This window comes from Myotis myotis, unplaced genomic scaffold (genome assembly GCF_014108235.1).
Source record: "Myotis myotis isolate mMyoMyo1 unplaced genomic scaffold, mMyoMyo1.p scaffold_m19_p_1, whole genome shotgun sequence".
Lineage (NCBI taxonomy): Eukaryota > Metazoa > Chordata > Mammalia > Chiroptera > Vespertilionidae > Myotis > Myotis myotis.
The window spans coordinates 184,633,191-184,652,981 of NW_023416313.1; the positions used below are offsets into that span (position 1 = coordinate 184,633,191).

At 38.1% G+C, this 19,791-nt stretch overlaps 1 protein-coding gene across 13 annotated transcripts in view; it reads right to left on the minus strand.

Annotated features, from left to right (window-relative positions):
• Positions 1–10,272: 10,272 nt before the first annotated feature.
• MAP4K5 (mitogen-activated protein kinase kinase kinase kinase 5) overlaps positions 10,273–19,791 on the minus strand; it is a 101,863-nt gene continuing 92,344 nt past the window's right edge. For 5 of the 13 annotated variants that reach the window (XM_036306342.1, XM_036306332.1, XM_036306347.1 and 2 more), the window contains 4 exons: positions 18,195–18,355; positions 17,181–17,251; positions 14,430–14,485; positions 10,273–11,908 (listed from right to left, as the gene is read on the minus strand). In XM_036306342.1, coding sequence (XP_036162235.1) covers positions 14,440–14,485; positions 17,181–17,251; positions 18,195–18,355 — 278 coding nt within the window. In that variant the 3' untranslated portion in view covers positions 10,273–11,908; positions 14,430–14,439. Of the gene's footprint in view, positions 11,909–14,429; positions 14,486–17,180; positions 17,252–18,194; positions 18,356–19,514; positions 19,553–19,791 lie in introns of all 13 variants that reach the window. The other 8 variants (XM_036306423.1, XM_036306386.1, XM_036306365.1 and 5 more) reach the window with 4 other exon arrangements.

The window sequence follows — 19,791 nt, forward strand, 5'->3', positions numbered from 1 at the left end:
CATTGACCAGCTGCATTCTGCACACCACCTACTGGGGATCAAGCCTGCAACCCAAGCATATGCCCTGAGGAGGAATTGAACCATGATCGCCTAGTTCATGGGTCGACACTCAACCACTGAGCTACACTGGATGGGCTGTATTGATTGATTTTTTAAAAACTTTATTGTTCAGATTATTACAAATGTCCCCTTTTCCTCCCATTGACTCCCTCCCCATTCCTGCCATGATCTCACTAATATATCTATTGATTTTTTGTTTGTTTGAAAAAGGTTTAATTAACAAAATTTTTTTCATAAATATTTGCAGTAGTATTTATCTATTGATTTTTAAATGTTGAACTAACTTTGCATTCTGGGATAAAACCAACTTGGTTATGATATTCTGTTATTTGATACATTGCTGGAGTTGATTAGTAATACTTTACTGAGGATTTTTGCGTTAATGTTACTAAGATATATTGATCCATCGTTTTCTTGTAATGTCTTTGTCTAGTTTTGGTATCAGAGTAATGCTGATCTCATAAAATGAGTTAGAAAGTGTTTTCCTCTCTAATATTTTCTGGAGACGTTTATATTAAATTGGTATTATTCTTAGATATTTGGTAGAATTTGCCAGTAAAGCAATCTGAGCCTGGAGTTTTCATTGTTGAAATATTTTAAATTACAAATTCTGTTTCTTTAATAAAATGTAGAACTATTCAGTATATCTGGTTCTTTTTGAGTGAGCTTTGATAGTTTGTGTCTTTCAAGGAATTTGCCTACTTTATCTAGATATTTGAATTTATGAGCACAAAGTTGTCTATATATAACAATTATACATTATCGTTTTAATGTTATTCACATGTAATAATATTACATTATTATCCTCTTAATGTCTATAGTAGTGTTTCCTATGTCATTCTTGATATTAGTAATTTTTCCCTCCTTTTCCCTGATCAGTTTGACTAAGGCTTATCAATTTTATTGACCTTTTAAAGAAACAGCTTTTGATTTTATTGATTTCATCTATGCTTTTTTCTGTTTTTCAATTTTGTTGATTTCATCTCTTTAATATTTTTTTTAAAGATGGAAGCTTATGCCATTAATTCTAGATCTTTCTTCTTTTCTAATATAAGCCTTTAATGCCACAAAATTTCCTGTAAGCACCACTGTAAATAAATCCCCAAAATATTGATGTTGCATTTTCATTTTCATTCACCTCAAACATTTTTTAATTTATTGATTTCAGAGACAGAGAGAGAAACACTATTTGTTGTTCCACTTATTTATACGTTCATTGGTTGATTTCTTGTATGTGCTCTGACCGGGGATCAAACCCCCAACCTTGGCATATTGAGACAATGCTCTAACTAACTGAGCTACCCTACCCAGCCAGGGCCAAAACATTTTCTAATTTCCCTTGAGACTTCCTATGTGACCTGTAGGTTATTTTGAAGTGTGTTGCTTAATTTCCAACTATTTTTGGATTTTCCAGATATTTTTTTGTTACTGATTTCTAGTTTAATTCCATTGTTTCCAGAGAAATCCCTTTGTATGATTTAAATTCTTTGAAATTTGTTGAGGTTTGCTTCGTGACCCATAATATGGTATATGTTGGTGAAAGTTTCTTTTTGACAATATTTTAAGATGAGGTAGGAAAGTCACTGTGAACTTCTCCAGAGCTACCTTGTCTAAAGTTCACACCAGGCCAAAGTGAGTCTGGAAAATTAACTTTATGGTTCAGTACCCAAGGATCCTGGGGCTGTGCCAAGCCCAGTGGTAGTTAAAGGAGGGAGCAAGTGCACCAGTTATTTACGCCTAAGTAGGCAGTGAACCAGAAAGCTAGCGTGTCTTGCAGCTGCACCAGTTGTTATGTTTGGAGGAAGTTGGATTAAAATATAAGAGAACAGCTTTGAAAGGGAGACAAACAGTTGATGTCACCAGTTAGTGCCAAACAGCGAGGACACTATGGCCTCTATACTGTCAATCACAGCAGTCCTTTCAGTTGGCAGGACTGAAAAGGGTTTTCACATCGAAGAATTATAACTCCTGTGCAGTATAGTTCTTGGGAAGCTGAAGAATGTGGGCTCTTTTTCTCAAGCAAATGTAAAAGAACCATGACACATTGTTTTCCACTTATAGTGATTTTTTTGCAGCTCTGCATAATCAGAGAGAATACTTCAATGTCCCTGGATGACACCAACGGCACTGTGGTATTTTAATCATTTAAGAGAGCAATAATCATTCAATAGATTAACACATGCTCAGAGAAAGAGCCTGGGATTGGGAATCAGAGACCAGGATTTCTGCCTTCTTGCTGGTGTTTCATCTTGTGCAAGATAATTACTATTGCCCACACAGCTGCCACCACAATAACTGCTTAATTAGTGCCTACTTCGTGGCAGGCATTATGCTAAGAATGTTTTATGCTCGCGCCTCACCACAGCCCCAGGAGGAGAGTCACTGTTACCGTGGGGTTTCAGAGGAGGGCGTGAGCTTCAGGGTGGGCAGTAAGGACACGAAGCGGGCGACTGGACGCAGGCGGTCTGACTCCAGAAGCTTTGCTCCCAACCGTGTAGCCAATACTACCCAACACATGATGAGGAAAATAAGACAATTTTTGGGGGGGAGGGGGGTGGGCTGACAGCCTGACTCTGTACCTGGTTAATCAGTATCCCTAATGCACATTCCTGTTAGCCTATAGTCTAGTCCAGGGGTGGGCAAACTTTTTGACTCGAGGGCCACAATGGGTTCTTAAACTGGACTGTAAACATCATTACATAAAAGGGTACAGTCTGTTTTTTTTTTTTTTTAGTTTTATTCATTTCAAATGGGCCGTAGTTTGCCCACGGCTGGTCTAGTCACTGCCCCCTCCTAATTATCTGGTTTGCAAGACCTATTTACCTAAATACTCACGTTTTACAGAGGCCATAAACCATGAACAATACACAACCCCCAGAGGGGGTTACCAGCGCTGGCGCCAGGCCAGGCCTTTAGGTGTGGTCTCACATCCCCCGTCCCAACACACGGGGCTTTTTGCAAAGCCCGCAAAAGGTCCGGAAGTCTGATCCTTATTTAGGGGACAAAGAAGCAAAAGGGTATAAAGAGAAAGCTTCCTCCATATTGGCTGGCTCAGGATTTGGAAACAGGCTCCCCTGAGTCACGGCACTAGTACATCTGGAAATAAATGGGTTTTTCCTGTGTCTCTGGGTACTCCTGTGCATTTTTCGGTCACCTGGTAAATTCTGCCACACATAGAGGGGTGGTTGTCAGGGTGTCTGAGTGAATCGATGCACAGGACATTGGGAGCTGGCCTAAAATACTTACAATGCACAATGGAGGACCCTCCTCTTGAAGCTGCCCGGGGGATGGGCCTTGTCACCATGCTTCCTTCTCACGGGAGCTCAGCAGCTTCATCGGTGTGCAGCCCGGCCTAGAGCACAGTTCCCCGTGAGGCTGCGAGAACCCTGGCACTTCATCTGAGTGTGAACCCGGCGGCCAGGCCTGAAGTTCCTCTCCCTCCGCCCCCCAGTTATGTTTCCTGTAAGGAAAAGACAGTTGAGTCACTGTGATTTTAAAATGACATATAAAGCTGCTTCAGGAAATACTTGAATTTATTTTCCCTGTTTAAAGAGGATTTGGAAAGGAAATCGTTTCCAGGGCACATACAGAAAATGGTTAATAACTACCATTTAGGGGCACTTATGTTTTGGGCTCATGAACCACATTATCTCTAATCTTTATAACAATCGTACATGGTTGGATTTACTTCCTGGTTGGGATGATGAAGTGCCCCATTGGATAAAAGAAGAAGCTGAGGCTGAGAGGTTGGTCAAGGGAGATAAGGCCACCCAGCCACCCAGGGCTGGAGGCAGGCTTCAAACCCAGCTCCGCCGTGTCCAAGCCCACCCCCAGTGGCGGATGGAGTTAAGACAACGAAGAACACCGTGAGAAAGGTCCTCAGATGCGCAGGGAGCTGATGATGAGAGCTGACATCCTGATACACAGCAACCTACAGAGGAGCCAGGTTTAGGCCAGCCAAGCTCCTGACCAGGCACTGCTACAGGCTACAAAACCAGGCCTGTAAATAACTCCCCCCCTTACTGGAGATAGTAAAGCCTAGTGAATCAAGGTAAATATTGGAAAATGAACTTAAATAAAATAAGAGCCTATCCTCTTGACTTTATATGTGGGCCCAGACGACATAAAATGTTCTCATCCCTCATTAACATAACTTTAGTTATTTTGTCATATGGCCAGCCACCCTTTTTAAGCACCTCTTCTAAAAACTTTCTTTTCTCAACTTTCCTTGAACAACCTCAACACTTTTTTGCATTTTCAGATTTTAAAACAACCACCTAATACTTTCACCAATGAACCCAAATGCCATGACTGCTCAGCAGTGTAACACTGCAGGGTTAATCACCAGAGGGTGTGTGTGTCAGTAGATATGACGATCCTTCTTTTGGAAATAAGTCTCAGAACCTCAAGGTGTACATCTCTTTGCCACTTTGGACAGTTATTTGCTAATCATACTCATAAGGCAATCTAAGTACATTCTGTGCTTTTACGATTTTTTTAAAATGTAAATTTATGAGACAATAAATAGAAAAAAAATTAACTTTCTGAACTTCAGCTTAAAACTGTGACACAGAGAGAGCCGATTGGAGAGCAGACTTTTACTGGGTGCTGACACAGGAGACGCCGTGCTGGGCCCTGGAAATAAGCCGTGACTTTCCCGAGAGCCAACACTGCGTCCATGCAGAGCCAGTGTTCTGCCTCCTCGCCCAGCGGGTTTCCTCCTGGAGGCAACTGGATGGGATGACTTGGAGGGCTGGGGTTTAAATCGGATATTTTGCTTTTCAAAATACTTCCCCAGAGTCTGTGGAGGAAAGAGGGCACATCTGACAATTGAGGGAACAGATACAAAACATTTAAATGACTGTTCAAAGTAAAACACAGGCATAAAACCAGGGTCTCAATTCTGAGTTGCATTCTTTCCACTTGTGGTACCATACTGCAGCTTCAAATGAGCTCTACTTATGTGGTTAAAGAATATAAACCCGCCTTAAAGAAACCTAATATCAAAATAGAAATAGTTGTGTTCATGACAAGGTGAAGAAGGGAGGAAGGAGAGGACAAGAAGTATAAATTATTTGCATTTAAAAAGTATTCTTCACTCTAATGAGATTTCTTTTCATACTGATTGTTTTACAAATGCATCCATTTCGTAGAGTTAACACTCTCAGTCCTCTCAACTCTCACTTCCTGTATAAAAACTTTGTGGCCCTAGCTGGCTTGGCTCAGTGGATAGAGCATCAGCCTGCGGACTGAAGGGTCCCAGGTTTGATTCCGGCCAAGGGCACATGCCTGGGTTGCGGGCTCGATCCCCAGTAGGGGATATGCAGGAGGCAGCCAATCAATGATTCTCTCTCATCATTGATGTTTCTATTTCTCTCTGAAATCAATAAAGAAATATATTTAAAAAAAACCAAAAAAAACTTTGTGATGCTTATTCATTGGCATCTGAATAACCCTTTGTACAAACAGTAACCTCTGGTACCCTAGATACATTTCCCATGTCAACTACTGAATTTTTAGGTGTCTATTGATCCAAAAGATCTAAATAGTTTCATAAGATCATCTTTATGCATGCCAAAGATTGAACAAAGATTATAGTTACACCCACATACAGAAATCTTATCATTGTAAATAGCGTTCACAGGAATGGCGCAGCGTCACATATTAAGTAGTGAGATATTACTGAGGCATCTAAAGCAAACTCATGTGTAGGTCCTTGTAAAAAAACATCATTTAAACAACATTTCCCACAAACAATAAGAAATCCTTCACTTTAAACATCAACATATTATTTTTCTACAATATCACCTGACCTAATTTTCCTGGTAAGAGTATGAACTCTAGGGCTAGATTACCTAGGATCGAATCCAGCTCTGCTCTGAGCCAGTCACATAGCCTCCTTATGCTTCATTTGAGTCATCTGCAACCTAGAAATTAATTACTGCCCCAGCTCGTTTGGCTCAGTGGATAAAGTGTTGGCCTGTGGACTGAAGGGTCTCGGGTTCCATTCTGGTCAAGGGCACATGCCGGGGGGTTGCCGGCTTGATCCCCAGTAGGGGGCGTGCAGGAGGCAGCCGATCAATGATTCTCTCTCATCATTGATGTTTTTATCTCTCTCTCTCCCTCCCCCTTCCATTTTCAGAATAAAATCAATAAAAATATTTTTTTAAAAGTAGTAAAACACACATAACATAATGGGCATGGCTGCTATATGATGGGACTCCTTAAAAACATTACAAAATAGCCCTGGCCAGTGGTTAGAGCACAGCCCTGTGTTCCAAAGGGTCGCAGGTTCGATTCTGGGCCCTGGTTGGTTGGGGCATGTGCAGAAGGCAATTGATGTGTCTCTTGCAAATTGATGTCTCTCTCTGTCTCCCTCCCACTCTCTCTCCCTTTCACTCTCTCTAGAAATCAATGGAAAAAACATCCTTGGGTGAGGATTAACAAAACAAAAACATTACAAAATAAGTAGCAGATAAGATTTTGCAGATTGCTCTAAGTATCTTGAAATTCTCTCCTGACGTGAGCAGCATAGACCTAGATTCGCACTGCTACTGGTATATGGAAAGGCCAACAATTAAAAAATATTTCAAGTTCTCTCTAGTTTGGTTCCACCATTACTCTCTAAAAATCAAGTATAAACAGAGAGTACACACGTATAGATCTAATACCAGTGCACATGCACATTCACTGCATTGTTTCAAGTTGGGAAAACAAGATTTAGCTTTTAGTTCGGCTAGTGTGGCTCAGTGGTTGAGCATTGACCTTTGCACCAGGAGGTCACCTGTTCCATTCCAATCCCGGGTCAGGGCACATGCCCAGGCTTAATCCCCAACAGGGGGCATGCAGGAGGCAGCAGATGGATGTTGATGTTTCTCATCAATGTTTCTATTTCTCTACCTTTCTTTCCTCTCTCTCTAAAAAAACAAAAAATATATATATTTTTAAAAGATTTAGCTTTTAATGTAATGTGGCTCAGTTGGTTGGATAGTTGTCCTGTACAGCAAAAGGTTGTGTGTTCGATTCCCAGTCAGGGCATATACCTAGGTTGCAGGTTCAATTCCTGGTTGTGGGTGTATGGGAGGCAACCAATGTTTCTCTCTTTCTAAAAACCAATAAAAGCATAGCCTTGGGTGAGAATTAAAACACACACAAACCTGCCAAACTATCTTTCAAAGAGTTGCCCTATTTTCTATTTCCATTAGCAATGTGCAGGCACTGGTTTCTTCACAATCTCACCAATTTGTCTTTTTTGTTTTGGCCATGTTGGTGGGTGTATGAAAGTACTGTATTGTTGAATATGAATTTCTCTGATAACCAAGAAAGATGAAATCATATTGGCTACTTGGATGTTACCTTCTGTGGAGTGCCTGCCTGTTCAGAATCTTTTGGACCTTTCTTTATTGGGTTGTTTGCCTTTTTCTTATACTCTTTTTATCTTCTAGGTAGGTCTTTTGTGATACATGCAAGTCTCTTTTCCATTTTGTGGCTATCTTCTCATTCTTGTAACGGGGTCTTTAGATGAACAGAGTATGTTAATTTTAATTAAGCCCCTCTGACCAACTTTTCCTCTTACAGCCTAAGGCTTAATTTTCTATTTAGGAAATCCTTGCTTACTCCAAGTTCATGAAGGTATTGTTTTCTTTTTGTTTTTTAATATATTTTATTGATTTTTTACATAGAGGAAGGGAGAGAGATAGTTAGAAACATCGATGAAAGAGAAACATCAATCAACTGCCTCCTGCACACTCCCTACTGGGGATGTTCCCGCAACCAAGGTACATGCCCTTGACCGGAATCGAACCTGGGACCCTTGAGTCCGCAGGCTGACGCTCTATCCACTGAGCCAAACTGGTTAGGGCTATTGTTTTCTTTTTAAAAGCTTTATAGTTTTATATATTTTAGATTTATAATCTATTGGATAGTTGTATTTATTGTGCAAGGTAGTAGTCAAGCTTCGATTTTCCATTATAATTTTCAATAAAATTTATTGACAATACTATATTTTCCTTCATTCCACTGCTGTGCAATAAGTCACTGTCATACATAAGTGACTAAGTGTGGGTCTGTTTCAGGACTCTTAATTACATTTGTCTGTCTGTGCCAATGTCATACTATCTTAACTGCTGTTGTGGCTTTATTGTTAATTCTTGAAATCTGGTAGCCTAAAACTCTCAGGTTTTTCTTATTTAAAATTGCCTTGATTATTCCTGGCCCTGAACATCCTATATAATAAAGAGGCAATATGCAAATTGACCCTCATGTCATAACACCATCACAATATGGCGACGCGCACAGCGGGGGGCAGGGCCAGTGGCTGCTTTGTGTGGCTTCTGCCAGGGTTTCCACGACCCCGTGTGCGTGCTGCAGGGGTGGGGACCAGAGGCGGGGCATTGGGGTGGCACTCCAGGACTTGGGGCCATCCCGCAGCCTAGGGGGGTGGGGGGGTCCCAGGTCTCACGAAATCTCACGCAACGGGTCACTAGTTTTATATAATTTGAGAATCAGCTTATGAATTTCCATAAAATATCTGCTGGGATCACACTGAATCTTTTTTAAATTATGTTTTCATTGACTTTTAGAGAGAGAGGGAGAGGAATATAGAAATATTGATGGGCTGCCTTTTGCATGGCCCCCACTGGGGATCCAGTCTGCATGCAACCCAGGCATGTGCCCTGACTGGGAACTGAATCGGAAACCTCTTGGTGCTTAGGTCAATGCTCAATCACTGACCCACACCAGCTGGGCTGAATCTTTTTTGTTGTTGTTGCTAATCCTCACAGGAGGATATTTTTCCCATTGATTTTAGTTCAGTATAAGCTCAGATGTCTTACTCTTTCAGCTTTCTGTCTCAGGGCATTTTTTGATAGTTAAGGAGCCTATATGGGAAAGGTTCTGTGGAAGGTAAAGGTTTCAAGACCTTGTACAGCTAAAAATGTTTTCATTTTACTCTTAGGTTTAATAGTTTATTTGAATCCAGAATTTTAGGTTGGAAATTTCTTTCAGAATATTGAAGGCACTGCTTCTGTTGAAATTTGAAGCTACTGTTTCTGGTTTCTTGGTATTTGACCTGCCCTTTTTCTTTGGAAACATAGCAGATCTTCTCTTTGATCTGTGCCACTGACATTTCATAATAATGTGCTTTGGTATAGGTATTCTCTTTTTTCACCTAGTGTTCTTTCAATCTAGAATCTTAAGTTCTTCAGTACTGGAAAAATTTCTTGAAATACTCTGACTTGTTGCTTTTCCTTTTTGGATCTCTGGGAGATGGATATTTGGCCTCCTGGGCTGTTACTATTTTTAATACTCACCCGAGAATATTTTTCCCACTGATTTCTAGAGTGGAGTAGAAGGGAGGGCGGGGGGAAGAAACATCCACGGGAGAGACATCGATTGGCTGCCTCCTGCAACTACCCTGACTGAAGCTGGGAACCTGCAACCAAGGTGCATGCCCTTGACTGGGAATTGAACTCTCAACCCTTTGGTCCATAGGCTGATGCTCTAGCCACAGTGCAAAACCAGTCAGGGCTTTTCTTTTTTCCCCTCCAATATGTCATTTCTTTTTGTTTGATTTTCTGAGAAATTCAACTTTGTATTTTAAATTTTCTGTTGAATTATTCAGGTATGCTCTATTTTCTTAGAGCTTTTTTTGTTTTGTTTTGAAAGGTCCTTTATTTAGTACCCTACTCTTGATTCATAGTTGGTACATCTTTCTGAAGATAACATTTTTCTTGATGCTTTTATCCTGCAGTCTGTTTCCTCTAAGTTTGTTTCCTCTCCAATTGTTTTTTTTTTCTTTCATATTAGAGGCCTTCCTCAGATGTTTTATAACTCCTGGTAGCTTAATCATTTTTAATAGCATAGGACTAAAAGTAAGCTCCAGACGCATGGGGTGATGGGGGCTTGTCAACTGTGATGGTCACTGTAGAGTTATCTAGCTGGGTAGTTTAGCTAGGACACCTGATGTCAGGAGCTGTGTAGATCTTTCTAGTTGCACTGGCCGGATTGCACAGAGAAGACTCTTCCAATATTGTAGGATGGGAAGATCTGGCTGCCAGGATTCAGTGAGAGAAGGATGATACTGGTATCCAGTATATAAATATGTCCTATTTTGAGTATGGTCCCCTCCCATCTATTATATCTATCCAGCGTTCTTCAGTCCAGAGGCCCCATTTGACATACCCCAAAATAAACAGCCACACACTTACTGAATCACATGTGCATTTTTAAAGGACAATACTTTATTTGCATAACATTTATTGTTTGCATACTGCATAATGAAAAGAACAGAGTCACAAGACTCATGGTCTGGCTCAACCCTTAATTGCTGTGTGAATTGGGTCTATTAACCCTGTTAACTTCTTATTTCCCCATCTGAAAAACAGAGATGATAATACCTATTTTACAGAATTGCCAACGACCAAATGAGATAGTTATACTGTTTTTCTCTCAAGTAATTGCTCAAAATAAATCAGTAGTTTGCTATTGCTAACTCCTTGTTCATCATCTCAATGTTAACTGCCCTCAGTGAATGCATTAAGACACCAGGTGCCAATGCGACACTTTACTTTGGATACTAACAATAGCAAAAGAGACGTAAATGAAAAAATGGCCTTATTTCCTATTTTTAGAATATTGGTTTTTATAATACTTATTTATACTATCCCATGAGGAATTCAATTTCACTTAAAACTTTTTTCTTAAACCTACTCAAAATGAATACCTACATATGTGAAAAACCCAAGATTACACATGTAGTTGCTTTACAGCATCCCCTCTGGTATAGTACATGTGAATTACATATCATGGGCAGTTAAATATTCCCCCGCCCCCCCCCCACACATTAAGGGATGATAATATATATGAAGGTTAATTTCTTATGCATTATCCCTAATGTAAAAAAAATCACAGGTGTATTATACTGCTTGTCAAGAATACATACACATGGTAGTCATACCTACATACATACCTCTTCTAATAATAGTTCAACCATCATCAATATCTTCTGTATGATCCCTTACAGCTATTTGTAGTTGAAAACACAAAATTCACTTTAAGGCAATTCTGGATAATATTGTTTTATAAAATACTTGTTAAACAAAATTGCGTGTATGTATTGAACCTCCAAATACACTGCCTTTAACCCCTCTTACTACTCTTAAAAGGTAAACAAAATTTTTATACATCATAAAAAAATGTAAGCTGCTCTGCAACCCTCCTTTGCTAAAAGTTAGATAACATTACACCACTCCAGCAAGAGATTAATAAATAAGGATTAAATATTCTATTTTACAAAAACATACAGAATAGCCAATGTAAAAGTGAAAGGCTTATTTGATAATTTCTTTATAAAATTACGTTCATTAAGAAGGAATAAAACGTGATATAAAATGAGAAGACTGTCACTAAATTTATCTCCTTGAAGATAATCACATGAGTTGTTATCTAAAATATCATGACACCCTTGTTACAAACATTATTTTTTAAAAAAAGACTGGGCTTCCTGGAACTATAGGACTATTTATCTCATAGCTTTTATTAAGCAAACTTGATATAACCACCACACAGTGGCAAGAGATAAAACAGCTGTTTCCAGCTACAGAAAATATTGAATTCTACCTTAAAGTACAGATCATTTGAGATATAACCCATAACAGTTAAAGCAAATCATAGTGTAGTTTGTACTGAAGTTCCTTAAGATATTTTTGCTTTCAATGGAATATATTCATTTTCCTGTCATTTGAGATCAGTTTCTGTTGCTTAGTAACTATTTTCATGTCCAGCCAAGATGTAAAGATTGCTGTGTGCAGTAGGATTTTCTGTTGGCCTACTTTCCAAAACGACAACCCTGCAATTAAACCAAAACAAAAGTTTTGTGTAAGAGTAAAGACAGAGATTGCATGCTTCAAATACTAACATCAAACCAGGAAAGAATACCACTGTTTACATTCTCATAAGATTACATAAAGATCACAGATGCACAGTTAAGTTGAGCTTTCCATTTTATAACTTAAAAACAAAACTGAGTAAGAATTGATGAATTTATGTATATAAAGTATTGAAAACATTTCAGGAGAGTCTCATTCTCTTATTCCAACTACACTAAATTGGCTTACTCATATGCCAATGAAAGGTATAAATAGCTTTAGAAAATACACTAAGAAGAAGGGGGTGGAAGAAGGGCTGAGGATAAAACATGATTTCTATGAGACACCCATTCAAATTGTTCTTCAAGGTATTTTTTAAAAAAAGAAAAGTTTTTTAAAAAGTATAAAGTGGGGCCCAACTCCTCTGTCCATGGAACAAGGGCAAGGAAAGAGTTCAATCAAAGGACCAATAGGAAGAAAAATCAATAAAGTGCCATACCATAGGATTTACACTGTTGTTGAGGGGTTTGGAAATAGAATAAAAAATAATGTACCCATGAACAGAAAAAAAGTCTTGGAGGGGAAATTTTTCTAGTGTATGAGTTTTCTACAACTAGCATATTATTACTTTTGTAATAAAATAATAAAAAAGTAATGTGTACTTTATATTATATATTGCAGAAAAGTAGAAGGGGAAATAAAATTACCTATAACACAGCTACCCAGTTAACCATTATTATTTTTACATAAAATAAAATATATAAATCTTAAAATCAAAGAGATGCTCAAGTAAGATAAACAGGATAAGGCAATGATCTGAAGAAAAAAGTTTTTTTTAGGGCAAATTGTGACAGAATGGAGAAAGACAAAGGGAATAGTTGAAGGAGAAAGTTTGGGGTGGGAAAGGTGGAAAGAAATACATAACTAAGAGAAATGGCTTATGATGCCTACCCTCTATTAAGCATAATTCTCTCATACTATGTCTTGTTTAGGTGCTATTTACGCCAGGATTATTGGATGATCCACAATTCTTTTGTCAGCCCTTCCTGGAGAAGCAAAGAGCCTCCCATTTTAGAGTCTTTAACCAGGTGGTCCTCAAATTCGTTCTTTCTTTCCCCCCCCCAGGACTAATTACTAAGTTGCCATGCTCTCACTAGTTACCATTTTTCAAAAAATATTTTTTTCTCCTTATAAAAGTCTCCTAAAAATTTTTATGGGGTCATAACTCCACCCGCCCCTTTCCTTAAGTGTGTAATATTTAAGCAATTATTTTGTGACTAGACTGAACTTGAAGACCAGAGGTTCTCAATCCTCAACTTAGGACTAAGCATACTACTAGTCAATTTTGCTGCAATAACAATTTTTGTTGAGAAAATAGAAAGGAATGGGTGTTTATTTTATTTTTAAATTGACTCTCTATTGTTGAAAGTATTACCCATGTCCCCTTTTCCCCCCCATTGACCCCTTCTAGCTCGACCCCACCCCCTATCCCAGACCTTCACCGCCCTATTGTCTGTGTCCATGGGTTATGCATATATGCATACAAGTTCTTTGGTTGATGTAGGAATGGATGTTTTATTAGTTGTTGAGGTAGACAATATAGACTTTGGGGAACAAAAACTACTACATTTTTTCTAAGATGGCACAGTTTTGGAATTTGTCTTTAGTTTTTATCACAGAGATCCACATAATTCCTCCTAATTTAGACGGACCTCAGAAAATGAGTTGAATAGTTTCTGATATAAAAGCAGATGCCAGGGGGGTACATATTCTGTTGGATTTGTATAGTAACTAGAGGCCCAGTGCACAAATTCGTGCATGTGTGGGGTCCAGCTGCCCACCCCGATGGGCCGGGCTGGGGGGTGGGGAAGGGGCCATGGTCAGTTGGGAGGTGCCAATCAGGGCCCCGATCGGGCTGGTTGGCTGCCGCAGTGCGTGTCATAACAACTGGTTGTTCCAGTAGCTTGGCTTTTATATATATATAGATAGTTAATAGAAGGTAACATGCTAGGAAGAAATGATGAAAACAAAGGAGCCTGAAATGAATTATGTCCTGGTACCAGGGACATAAACACCTATATTAACACATTTTGTCTTGGCTGAGTATTACTATCTCTAGAATCAAGATCCTCGCACTCATAAAAGATTGATTAATCAATTGATTAAAATACTATTCTCTCTTTCAATAAAGATGCTGAGAAATCCTCTAAGACAGTGGTTCTCAACCTTCTGGCCCTTTAAATACAGTTCCTCATGTTGTGACCCAACCATAAAATTATTTTTGTTGCTACTTCATAACTGTAATGTTGCTACTGTTATGAATTGTAATGTAAATATCTGATATGCAGGATGGTCTTAGGCGACCCCTGTGAAAGGGTCGTTCGACTGCCAAAGGGATCTTGACCCACAGGTTGAGAACCACTGCTCTAAGAGTTTGTGTGACAGTATTTAAGAACACAACCACCAAACTCCTTTGATAATTAAAACAACCACACTATTTACCTGTCTGATCCTAATAAGCGGAAAACTCTTGTTTCATCTGAAATCTCTTGGGTAACCTACGAGAGAAAATACCTATTAGTAATACCTTATCCCCATATTACTTAAATAATAATTTAAAAATCATTTAGATAGAGCTTGTATTAAACAATTATAATTTCTGATAGACTCACTTCCTCCAATGAAATAAATTTCAGGAAGTATCTTTTGACAATCTATTAGTAGAAATAAAACATTTATGAAACACCCGTTATGGGTCAGGCACTTTCCCTAGAACTCTTTGTATAATTCCCGTATTACTGGAGAGGAAAAAACACGAAGACTTGCAGAGGTTAAGTAACTTGCTTAAGGTTATGTAACTGGTAGACCCAAGATTAAGACACAGGTTTGCTGGATGGCAGAGCTCCTGTTCTTTCCTGGTGTCAGAGTGCAGATTCCAGCAGAGCTGTGGTGGACACGCCCACATGCCAGGTCTAACACCAGTGTACCAGTGGTCCTCTGCTCTGTCTTCTCCAAAGCTGTAGAAGGCACTCAGTCAAGCACAGGTACTATACCAAAATGTGGGGAGTTATGCCTCTAGGGACAACCCTTAACCAAAAGGGACAGCAGTTGGTGTATAAATGCATCAGATTCCCCACCTTCAAATGAGTCAATTCTGAGGTATATTCTAAACTGTTCCTCAGTTGGCAGTACGGGATTAAACCCTGGTTGCCCATAGTGGGAACCAGTTTATTATTGTGCTCTGTATTGGCTTTTTGCCCCTCTCTACTTTCCATTCCTCACTCCATCACTTGTTTTCTGGTATCTACTCCCAAATAAACTAACTGCACTTGAGTCCTTGTCTTAACATTGAGGAAGGATCACGAGAATTCTCACTTCATATTACACAGTGTTTTACAAAGTATCATACTTTAAAAAGATATTAGCTTGTAATAACATGTAATAAATAACTTCAAAATGCAATGGGTATTTAATTTTAAAGCGTGCCTTTAACATTTATGTAAAACCTTTTTTTGTACTCTTTCAATAGAAACTTATCTGGCCACTGGTGAAAGCTAGCAATAAAACTACTGGTCCGCAATGTGTCAAGGTCAGCTTCTGGAGGAACCCAAACCACAACAGTATGGATGTAAAGTAACTATAAAAATAGTCTGTTATCAATGAATTTGTAGAGAGCTAGGAAGATAGAATTAATAAACTTAAATAAGAAAACAAATTAGGTGATTTACTAGATGGAGCTAATTTTCATATATTAAGTTTTAAAAAAATGTTCCAATCATTGTGGACTGGAATGGATGAATATTACTTTATTAATTTTACAGCAAAGCCCGAATTCAAGTGTGAGAACATAAGCAGAAAGAAAGAGGTAATCAAGATGAGTTAAAAATGGGAAATAAAATTTGTACTTGATATGGTGAACAGGTTATCTTCTATTAGATTTCTAACTAAAGGAGTGATACAATGAAATTAGCATCTGAGGACAATTAATCTTATGACAGTAAGCAGGGCTGTAGGCTTCATTAAAGCCAGGGACCTGGAGACATTTAGTGACATGGGTCAGTAACTAGCTAAACTGACATATTCAAAGATAGCGAATTTATGTCATTTTTCTCTCAGAAGTATTCTAATTCCTCATTCATATAAGTGGTGAAAATACTCAAGTACATAAGAGTGGATAAAACTACAGGTAATTCAAGAAAAAGAATTTAAGCTTTAAAATAAGCCCACATACTGGTATCTGTAAGGCCATGGTATATAAGAATTATACAGGTACTCACACAAATGGGAAATGTCTCTGTTAGTATTGTCTTAACTATTAGGATTTCTCTCTCAAGGTGGAAGCACAAGTTCCCCCTCTCCTGCATGAAATGCATCCTGAATATCTCAGCTAAAAGTGATTTTTAGAGATCCTTCAAATCCAGGCTATGTCATCTAGACAAGTTACTTAGCCCTCTGTGCCTGTAAAAATGGGGAATATGAATAGTACCTAACTCCACTGGATAATAAGCCTTAAGTAGCTAATATTTGTAAAGTGCCAGGAACATAGACATTAGAAGACTTTGAAATTATTTACAATTATACTTCCCTATGCCTTACAATGCTATAATAATAGTGTTTTGCATGTACCTGGTATTCAATAACTATTTTCTAAATGAGTTAACTTTCTTATATGTTCCTTAGTCCTGGGATCTAATACATATCAATTTAGGATTTTAAATAAAATATTAAAAAAGAAGCTATACACTTCTAAATTATGGAAAAGGCTTAATAAATTTAGAAAACTACTGCAAGGTTAGTAACAATATTTAAAAATTACAAATTAAAGGACTGAAATGTGGCCACTGAGAATTTTGCAATACAAAACTGAACTGGAAGAATAATACTGGCAATTATGCTCTGCTAGTTCACAGCATTAAAACCACTAAACATAGCGCTGGCGGGTGTGGTGCAGTTGGTTGAGCATCATACCATGCACCAAAAGGTTGCCAGTTCAATTCTCGGTCAGGGCATGTGCCTGGGTTGCAGGCTCGATCCCCAGTAGTGGGTATGTAGGAGGCAGCTGATCGGTACTTCTCTCTTACTTTGATGTTTCTCTTTCTCCCTCTCCCTTCCTATCTCTCTCAGATCAACTTAAAAAAAACATAAAAGCACTAAACATAGTAATGTAGATTCAGAAATAAAATGTATCAAATGAACATTTCAATATTAAAAATCTTTAGTGGAAATCACTGGAGGTAATCTGAGAAACCTTACCTCATCTGATTTGAAGCTTTTACCCTGCATTCCATGTTTCCAGAAAGCCAACACACTGTCTTGAAGGCATACTAAAAAAGATAAGGGGGAAGTGAAACTGAAATACAGCACAGTAGTTCATTATACATTTCCTTAACTGTTTTTAATAAATGATGCTGTAAGGCTATCCAAATGCTTGGTGCAAAATTCCACTGTCTAGAGACCACTAGTTCCCAACATTTTTGTGGCTAAGCCATGTCTAAACTCAAATAATTTACTGAGTCGGGCCACACAAGTTTAAAAAAAATTTAAAAAAAATACACACACACACACACACACACACATAATAGGCATTCATTTAAACATGGGCTAACTTCTTTTTAAATTTTTTTTTTTATTTTTCAATTACAGCTGACGTACAATATTATTAGTTTCAGTTGTACAACATAGTGATCCAACATTGGTATAACTTACAAAGAAACATAAGTTGGTATCAGTATATTAATTTTTCTTTTATATACTATCTTTTTTCTTAAGTGAATGAAATACTAAAAACATATAATTGGCTTTTTGAATAAAAAACATCGTTATTTAAATACTGTCATATAATTAGAAGTAGCTATTAAGGAAGCTTCTTTTATTTATGTTCACATTTTCCCTATTACAAAATTACTTAAAAAAACCAACCAACCAACCAACCAACCAACCAACCAACCTGTCTCACAATCCAAAATTTAACCCCACAATGAATAGTTATGCTCTCTGTGCCAATTCTTATTTGGAGTGGCTCTCAGTTACCACGCTCATTGCTGGGCCCCAGCCTCGCCTCCTCAGGCTTTGGTCTTACAGGCCCCACTGCCCACATGTGGGTTCACAAATTTGAGCCAAGCTTGACTGCTTTCCTGATGGCTATGGATTCAGGAGCAACCGTGACCCCACAGGATGGCCACAATGTGGCATGCCACAACACCCTCCTGCCCTACCCATCTCCCATGCTTCCCTGGGGTGGCCTGAAGGTCTTGAAGGGAAACCTACTCTTGCTATGCTTTGTCCATTTCTGTGTCCTGTGTGGTGCCAGCCACAGGCCTGGGCCCAATGAGGCACTCCTATGCAATGATCTAGTGGTTCAGAAACAGAGTGGGCAGCCCCCCACTTGGAGGATGCAGTGGAGCCTCTGGGTCCTTCCTGGCAGGGGGCTGGAGTCATTAAGGTGCAGCAAAAGAGGGAGAAAACCCATTTTTGATTGTTGGAAAGTTAGACATATGCCCTACACTAGTAAAGGTGATGGGAGAAAGTAATAGAAACTTACTGTATTTTTTATTAGAATACTGACTCTATAAAAAGTTAATGTAAGAATGTCTTAAAAACATAATTTTACTCAATAAAATAAAACTATTTTACTAAAAAAAAATCACACAAGTTTCACTAATTGTGATGAATATGAAACCCAGTTACCAGTTTCTTTTTAAGTGTTTAAAGGGACTCGTTTTACCCAGGAGATCCTTGTAATTATTTCAAGGTTCACTGTCGGGGAGAGATGGTAGCTTATGAGGAACAAATTTTTGTGTAACAATTAAAGTTCCCTAAAAAATTTGGCATATATGAAAAAGTTGAGGTATCAGTGTGTTTCAGTTAGAATGAAGAGAAACTATAAAGATCTCCGTCAGGATCTCTATTGGAGATACCAAAGCTTAGAAACTGGCATGCAATATCCAGGACTTAAAGAAGTAGAGGGAGAAACGAGCCCCAAAATTCCTTTTGTCCTGGCATCTACAGAAAATTTAGGCTTTCTGCCTCAATAAATTAAGATTTTTCAATCATAAGCAAATTATATTTATGTAAGATATTTACACAGAGGGATGATCATACTTTGCGACAGGGCAAAATGCCAGTTGGGAAACCATTAAAATATTTTTTTTAAAAACCTTTCTAAATAATGAGAAATATATTTTTTAAAGTATATATACATTTAATTACAAAATACAGTATTTTTCAAGGCCAAAATAAAAACTGCCAACTTTGTTTTAACTATTTTTGACTTATGGTAGAATCATATTGTGCAATGCTCAGTGTTTCCAGCCACGTTATTTTTTTCAAAAGTTCTATCATCCCTAGGGGAAATACTTACTGACATACAATCAATGAGAAATTTTTATCATAAAACCAATGAGTATTATAGAATAAAACACTCATTGACAATAAAACAAATTAAAATGGCACATTAGTTTCTAAGTGGGAAAGTATCTACTTATATAGAAACAGATCTAAAAGCAATAACCATCAACACACACCAAGCAGAATCAGACACAAAGAATTACAGGATATCTAACACCATTAATCATATCACACAAATACCTTCAGGATTTGGAAAGAATTGGGAGAAGTATAATTCACTTGAGGCAGTAAAAGGAACAATAAACAGAAATTTTAAAACGATTTCAAGTTTTAAACATATAGGAACCAACAATAAAAGATTTATTATCGTCTACACCTGCTTTGTCTAATACAATAGTAACTAGCCATATGTGGCTATTTACATTAAAATGTAAATTAATTAAAATTTAAAAAATGTAGCACTAGCCATGTTTCAAGTACTTAACAGGTGTGGTTAATGACTACTATATTTAAGAGC